Source organism: Amblyraja radiata, chromosome 16 (assembly GCF_010909765.2).
Source record: "Amblyraja radiata isolate CabotCenter1 chromosome 16, sAmbRad1.1.pri, whole genome shotgun sequence".
In the NCBI taxonomy this organism is placed as follows: Eukaryota; Metazoa; Chordata; class Chondrichthyes; order Rajiformes; family Rajidae; genus Amblyraja; species Amblyraja radiata.
Genome location: NC_045971.1, coordinates 2,982,236 through 2,990,616, shown reverse-complemented (window position 1 = coordinate 2,990,616; position 8,381 = coordinate 2,982,236). Strand labels below are relative to the sequence as shown.

Sequence of the window (8,381 nt, the reverse complement as noted above, 5' to 3'; positions counted from 1 at the left end):
TCAGCTCTAACAATGGGTCGGTATATTTTCGTCAACATGAGGGGGGGGGGGGGGGGGTTGATCAATGTGTTAAAACCTCTTTTCACAGTTAAATCTATGCCAGCTGCAATCATCTCAACCCAGTCCTTCTCTCCAGAGATGCTGCCGGACCCGCTGAGTTACTCCAGCCTTTTGCGTTTGCCTTCACCCTTATAACACACGTTAACGCTACATGCTGGATATTATCTCTACAGATCATCTTCAGGAAGAAATTCAACTGAGACAAATTTACACAATAAATGTAGACAATTTGATTGCCTTAATTATTTTTGTCATAAACAGTGCACTGCATTGATAGTTATTGATGCAAAAGGTAGGTCCAATATGTGTATCCCCCTATCGATAAGGCCACACAGAAACAGGCAAAGTCACAACTCAAATCCGTACATCTCAACGCTTGCAAGTCAACAAACAATGTGGGCCTTGTAGCGAGGACGTTGCCAGCTTAGTGTTCACTGCAGCCGATTGGAGAGTCTTAAACAGACTGTCTGGTCAAGAGGATTTATTACATAAATAGTCTTAAAGAAAGTCAGCGTTGGTCAATATTAAGATGTCTGTCTATAGAGGTGAGCTATGAGCTTTTTAGACCGTATGGCTCCCACGGGAGCGAACCGCGGTTCAAGCCTGGCCGAGAGACACGGGGATATGCCCCCCCCCCCCCCCTTCCTCGCCCCCCTACCTTCCATTCCTGGTCCCCTATGACCCGTGAGCTTGCTTTTCAGTGCAAGGGCAACACAGCTTTCAAGCGCGGCGCACTCAGTACTGCACAGCGCGGTGGAATGGAGGGCGGCGGAGTAAATTAAAACCACTTCGCCTTTGGCACTTTCAGGTCAATTTCACAAACACCAACCGAATTGTTGCCAACCTATTATTGAGATGATAACAGACACATTGTCAATGTTACTTTACAGAAAGATGCACACACAAAAAATCAACATTATACTCCATACATCGCGTGACGAATAAGAGATAAAATGAATATAATTCTGAAGTCTGAATAACTCTGAAGAAGGATCTCGACCCGAAATGTCGCCTATTCCTTTTCTCCAGAGATGCTGTCCGACCCGTTCCCTTACTCTAGCTCTTTGTGTCTATCGTCGGTCTAAACCAGCATCTGCAGTTCCTTCCTGAATATAATTCCACGAGTGTTTAAACATGAAACATTTCGCTGTCGACACAAGGAACTGCAGATGCTGGAATCCCGTGGTGTTGAACACTAAGTGCTGGAGTAACTCAGCGTTAGGGTCGGTCAGGCAGCGTCTCTGGAGGAGATGGGTCCTCCACTGATGCTGCCTGACCGGCCCGCTGAATAACTCCAGCACGTTGTGTTTTACACATGTTTCCACTGCCTGACGCTGTGGGGCCCAGTTCTACCCTGGAACGAATCGGTAGAATGGATGTCTGTGATGCTGCTGCTGCTGCTGCTGTTGTACGGGTTGCCGAATGTGTCAGAATGCAGTTACTTTCCTTTTGACAGGCAAACGCACGATTTCATTCCCATAAGTAAAACGCTTCGAATCTCACGCATCTCACACAAACACCCAGCCTCGTCATACCTAAAACTCACAAGAGGCAGGCTATTCATAATTTTGTTTTTAAGTGTAGCGGCAGCGAAAAGAACACAACAGTGATCATCTTTAAGAAGAGATTCGACTTTTAAAGAACTCTCATTGACGCCGACCGCAAACAGGTCCACATTAAAGTGTAGGAAGGAACTGCTGACGCTGGTTTAACCCGAACACAAAATGCTGGAGTAACTCAGTGGGTCAGGCAGCATCTCTGGAGAGAAGGAATGGGTGACGTTTCGGATCGAGACCCTTCCTCAGAAGGCTCCTTCAGTTCGTCTGAAGAAGGGTCTCGACCTGAAACGTCACCCATTCATTCTCTCCAGAGATGCTGCCTGTCCCACTGAGTTACTCCAGCATTTTGTGTCTGTCTTCCACATTAAGAAGTGTGGGACGAAATGATTTCTAATGTCTATCATTGGAAACCGCGAAGCCAACAGATTAACCTTACGCGATTGTTGGGACGCGAAGTTCTAATTTCCAATTGAAGATAGACACAAAATGTTGGAGTAACTCAGCGGGACAGGCAGCATCTCCGGAGAGAAGGAATGGGTGACGTTTCGGGTCGACCCCCTCCTTCTCAGGCGTCGCAGAACGGTTTGAAGAAGGTTCTCGACCCGAAACGTCACCCGTTCCTTCTATCCTAGAGATGCTGTCAGTCCCACCGAGTTACTCCAGCATTTTGTGTCTATCTTCAGTTTAAACCGGCATCTGCAGTTCCTTCCTGCAACTCTAATGTCGAATTGTCGGGAGCGTCTTGGTTACAGACACGATATTGATTGGGATTACATATTAATCAGATGGACACTTCATCTCACAAACTTGTCCAACTGTGTAGTTCTTGGATACAAAATGCTGGAGTAACTCAGCCGGGACAGGCAGCATCTCTGGAGAGAAGGAACGGGTGACTGAAGCAGGGTCTCGATCCCATTCCTTCTCTCCGGAGAAGTTGCCTGTCCCGCTGAGTTACTCCAGCATTTTGTGTGTCTCTCTCCGATATCTTCTTTCCTACAGATTTTACGTGTACTTCTGAGACCTGTTTTCGCGCCCGTATTCGCTTTAATTGTCGGAGGTACCCGGAGCGAGGGAAGATCAATGTACCCAGCGCCGTCCCCGACCGAGCTACCGGAGAGAGAGCAGGTCACAATGTACCGGCTGTGCGGCACGATTCGCGTTGATCGGGCTATGGTTGAAAATATTGCCCGTATTAAGTAACTGTGGCGAAAGCAGCGGCTGGAAGCCGGATGCGCATCACACGTGATTTTGGAAGGATTTTATGCTGTGTGATTTTGTTTAAGTATAAAAGTACTAAATCACATGGCTCTCAGCGATGGGTTAGTTGTAGGAGGTTCCCTTGAACTGGTGTGCTGTAAACACGCACTGGGTAACTTCCCCTAAAAAACTCGAGTACTTTCCTAACCCATTCCTCCGCGCTCGGTTTCGTGATCGGGGGGAAATTACAAGCGGGAGTTTGACAGGGGAGGGGGGCTGGAGGGGGGGGGGGGGGTCGCCTTACTCCGACCCACATAGCAACTGCCCACAGCGCGGCCGAGCCGAGCCGGGCGCCCCGTTAATTTTTCAGCTGGCCTTGCATGCAAAGCTCCGCCGCTGTGAAGCGCCTCTTCATATCTGTTCATATATATATATATCTCTCTCTAAACGCCCAAAGACCATTGCCCCTATTCCTGGCCTAATTCGATCTAGTTGCGCCAGGGGAGGTCTGCGCGTAACTTGCTAAAGAAGCCAACTCGCTTCTTCTACCTACCATCGAGACTTAAACGTGACATAAACACACAGACTATAGCGGGCTCCATCTCAAGCCCGAACTACACTATGTCTGTCTGTCTTTCTCCACCACTGACACAGTTATAGTTTGTTGATTTCATTTTTAAATATTTTTTTTGGACCACTCCATTTCTGAACACCGAACTAGCAAAGTGAGCCGCGCAGTTCTCCTCTCACGCAAGAGCAAACATTCCCGTTCCCAAATTATAAATCAATTATTCCAGTCACCCCACGTTACGCTTTGATGAACTCGCATGCCGCTGCCGAAATCAGGCGAGAGACTTAAAATTAAAATTGCGCCGATGGAAATCTGGGATAATATTCGACATTATATCAAACACGGGACTGGCCTGGCAAGGTATAAACTGCGATTAAATTAAACTTGAGTTTCATATTTAAAACCCAGGTCAATGGTCCCGAACAAAACACACTCTCGAATTCATGCATCTTTTTACACACACACACACACACATATATATATATATACCACGCGGTAAGTTTAAAACGACACTCGGGGAGGGAAAGTTGCCCAAACTGCCAACATCAAGAAACACATTTAGCCCCAGTTCGGTAGACACCACACGTGTAATTAAAAAAACTAAACATATTTCAGTATAGTTTCGTTATTATTCGCCGGGGATTCAGACAAGCGATCACTCGAATTTGAACACAGGCTCCTGGATTTGGTAGTCAGTAGAAGTTGTCCCGTCTCTCTCCCAAGTACAAATTAAAATAGCAAGAAGCGGTGGCCAACACGTCCACACTTCCCACCGCCTTGACCCGGGGAGAGATTTACTTCAACGAGCCGGGTTTCGAAAAGGGGCGGAGAGTTGTACTGGCTACCGAATATTTCAGGAAACGACTCGGGCGGAATAAGTTCGTAAAAGCGCCGGTGTCGGCGGGATCGCCGCGGGAACACAGCGCTGACAACCGGCAAACACTGTAGAATTGGACTCTATAAAATCGTACGGGTGGCACCCGCGACAGAGTTTTAAATCGTGCCCGATTTCAGGACGGTCGGGCTTTCTCTCAGCGCACGAGGCAAGCCGAGCCGTGGCGACCCGTCTTTGCAACGCTCTCCCGGGCGACGGGAAAGCGAACCGGAGCCCGGAGTGAGAGCGAAGTGAAGCTAAGAATGTGACCTCTGCGACCGCGGCGGGCCAGCTCGGCTTGGCCGTGGAGAAGCAGCGATTTCGAACTGGTATTTACGTGCGAGGAGGCGAGAGAGAGGGTGGCTCAGTCTGACTAAACTCGCTAACGTTATAGGAAGGCGCGGGGTTGGGGGGGGTGGGAGGTGGGGTGGGGGGGGGGGGGCAGAGAGGGAGAGAGGGAGAGAGAAAGAGAGAGAGAGAGAAAGAGAGAGGGGGGGACACAGAGAGAGAGAGAGAGAGAGTATCTTGCACTGGGCATAGGCACCCAACAGCAATCATACCAACATATATTAGCACCGACCGCCGGCTAATGGGCCGGACTGGGTGTAGAAGGGGATAGTCTAGGGCAGTCGGGGCGGCCACGGCGCGATCGGGCGGCGGAACAACGGGCATACAATGCAAAGTAAATGATCGGTGAAATTGCATTCAAAGCAAGCGGCCATCTTGAAATGAAAGCAGCTATAGGATGTCAGGCAATCCCGCAACACTAATTTCGTTCAACTGCAGACATCTGCCAGGCGGTTAGTTCCGTCTGCCGGGCCGCTGGCAACGTGGGATATTTTTTAAAGCGGTCCCTACCTGCAGACCGGGCGGTCGCCGTCGCTGGAGCCAGTAACTGAGCGAAGAAAGAGTCTTTGGCTGCAGCTCTTACTACAAGCTCCACCAACAAAATGGCTTTTTTTTTTTCAGCTCCCGATCGACCGCCCCGTTTAGTCACGTGGGTTCATTCCTTCAGGGTGTCCAGAGGCAGCAACACTGAGAGAAGAAAGACAGACAGAGAGAGAGAGAGAGAGAGAGGGAGGGAGGGAGGGAGGGAGGGAGAGAGGGAGAGACAGAGAGAGAGAGAGACAGAGACAGAGACAGAGAGGGAGAGACACAGAGAGACAGAAGGAGAGAGAGAGACACACACACACAGAGGGAGAGAGAGAAAAAGACAGAGAGACAGACAGACAGACAGACAGACAGACACACAGACACACACAGACACACACACACACACACGGAAAGATAGAGGCAGACAGAGACACAGAGAGACAGACAAAGACAGCGGCCGAAATAAAATAACAGTGAGAGTGAGGCACAAGCAGAGACAGAGAAGGGAGATAAAGGCTTACAAATACAGAAATGCACACACATGCACACACAGACACACACACACACACACACACACACACACACACACACACATGCAATCACACACACGGACACACACAGACACAGACACCGTAGCTGAGAGAACAGAAATCCCGAGGCAGGGCTAGAAAGAGACAGAGAGACATAAAGAGAAAGAGAGTCAACGATTCCAACTGGCAGCGAAACAGAGCGAGAAACAGGCCCACATGCAAAGCGAGAGAGACAGGAACGTGGGAGGGGGGGGGGGGGGGTTCTGAGGGAGGAATTGGTAACGTGTGTAAAAAATAATGAACAGATATTTGAAATGTATAGTTTCATTAATTGGAGCCCCTTGTGAACTACACGAAACAGTATTTGGGAAATATGGGGAGGAGGGGGGGGGGGGGGGGGGGGGGGTTGGTATCGTTCACGCCTTTTCACCGCGTATCGACCCACAGTTACAACTTGTTTGGGTAACCGGAGATCAATAGTTAGGTGTTGGGAACTGGGTGGATACATGCGGCAGAACCCAGCTGTCGGGATTATCAATATCACTGCACTCCTGGATTCGGAGTGCTTGGCATCGCGGTTGCTTATCCCGATCACATTTCAAGTCATGGGATCCCTACCGTTGCATCTTCCCCGTGAATTGTTTTGCGAATTTTTTGACGTGCCCATCAAAAAAATTACAACGAGGATTCCACCTCAGTTATCTCTTCTATAAGAGGTCCAACATTAACCGCCGCCGAACTAACCGAGAGTATAACTGATGCACCATTGTCTGATTGTTAATATATTGCCTTTGAGGCGAACCCCATAATTAAATTCCAAAAGGGGTTTTTTCCCCCCCCCCCCTCCCAATTAATCTGTTTAACAGTTTCACTCAAGAGAAAACGGGTGTTTTGTAAGGCGGTAGTTGTGGGTTTCACCAAATATCTCTCGCTTCTAACCGTTGACATTTAACATTTTTTAATTGTATATATTTTTATATACCATGGGGTCTGGAGTGAGTACCGGGCGTCGCTCGCGTTACTGAAAACATTTCAAAGAGAAGCGTGCAGCCGAAATTCCCACCTAAACATGGCATTGACTCAGCGACCGATATCCACCAAGCTATGTTGCGGTAACCCCGACTTGTTATATTGAGAAGCCGCGGAGCCAGTACTTGATGTGGGTTCGGTAAGGTGATGGAGTCGGGGGGGTGCTATTGGTAGCGGGGAAACGTGAGTGGTACGTTGGAATGATTCTACAAATGGCGGCAACTGATCCACCGAATATTGTGTCGCACCAACATTATCCACTGTTGTTTTCGAACGAGAAAAGGTTTTCCCCCCAACTCTCGGTGCGAGGAAGTGTCTCGACACCTATTCCTTTCCTCCAGAGACGCTGAGTTACTCCAGATTTTTGTGTCTATCGTCGAGAAAATGGTCACCGCAGCTTATGAACTACACGTTGTCGGTTCAGACGTCTTGGGCACAAAGCGGCGGGTGATAGGGACTAGGGGTGGAGAGGCCGCTTGAGTGAAAACATTTGAGTGAAAACACAGAGTGTGGCTCGCCTTCGAGTTGGGAGAAACTTACCGGCGCATTTAGAAAGGGATTGTGTGGATATGCCAAGAGAAATCAATCGCAGGGCCACGGGGATGGGGCGGTGAAAATAGCTTGCTCGACAATGGGCCATCACAGACTTGATGGGTCGAACGGCTACTGTTGTACCCTGACCATTCCATCAGGTGGGAGGTGTGGTGTAAAACCATCAAGATGCCCCGCTCTTCACACGGATATCGATCCAGTTTTAATGTCTTTGTACCTCCGAAACCCCCCACAAATCTTCTTGTGATTAGGGTGGGCTTATAGAGCACGCGTCCTCTTTATACCTATAAGGTCAGAGTCAATCCGGAGAAAATAAAACATGTTATTTTTCTGAGTTGTTAAATGCGAGCCGCTCAATTCTCTCCAGAAATGGTTCCGATCCCATTGGCCTGGATCGGATTAAACTAAATCGATGTGGGTAAAAAAGAATTGGCCATTTTCACCCGTTTCAATTGACGTTGCTTTGGTGAGATGCTGCATGTAGCTTCTTCCCGGTGTGGGGGGGGGGGGGGTGGAGGGGGTGGTTCCGTCAAGCCGCTTACATTCTTTACGGCTTCATACAGGCAATGCGATGTCCCAATGTGGACAGATAGAAGCCGTGAATTCTGATACTAGACATCCATATAAGAAGATGGAGATACAGTGGGTAGGAGGGAACTGCAGATGCTGGTTTTCACCGAAGATAGGCACAAAATGCTGCAGTAACTCAGCCGGACAGGCAGCATCTCTGGAGAGAAGAAATGGGTGACGGTTCGGGCCGAGACCCTTCTGGAGATACAGTCTGAAGAAGGGGCCCGGGCCGATACGTCGCCTGCCCATTCCCTCCACAGATGCTGCCCGACCCGCTGTGTTCCCTCCAGCGCTCTGTGTTTTCATCAAGGCACCAATCCTGGTAGTGACAAATTGAGATAATACCAAACTGGAAATATCACCTATATCCAGCTCGGAGGCGCACGTCATCTTTGGTCTTTAAATGCTGACCGGATCTCTGGGCAGTTCAAGACAGTTTTTGTTTTCAAATGACCCGGATCCATTTCGTTCCAACTAGCACTCGCAGATCCGGGCAGGTCGCTAAAGCTCAGGTGGATTGAGGCCGCCGTACAGCGCCAGAGATCCGGATTCGACCCTGACTATTG

The 8,381-nt window shown here is 49.2% G+C and overlaps 1 protein-coding gene across 3 annotated transcripts in view; it reads right to left on the bottom strand.

Moving 5' to 3' along the window:
• The window catches only part of pcgf2 (polycomb group ring finger 2), a 41,892-nt gene extending 36,649 nt beyond the window's left edge, over positions 1-5,243 (bottom strand). Inside the window, exons 1-3 of one of the 3 annotated variants that reach the window (XM_033034888.1) lie at positions 5,120-5,243; positions 834-904; positions 719-794 (exon numbers count right to left, since the gene is read on the bottom strand). In XM_033034888.1, coding sequence (XP_032890779.1) covers positions 719-725 — 7 coding nt within the window. In that variant the 5' untranslated portion in view covers positions 726-794; positions 834-904; positions 5,120-5,243. Of the gene's footprint in view, positions 1-718; positions 905-5,119 lie in introns of all 3 variants that reach the window. The other 2 variants (XM_033034887.1, XM_033034889.1) reach the window with 2 other exon arrangements.
• Between the last annotated feature and the right edge of the window lie 3,138 nt (positions 5,244-8,381).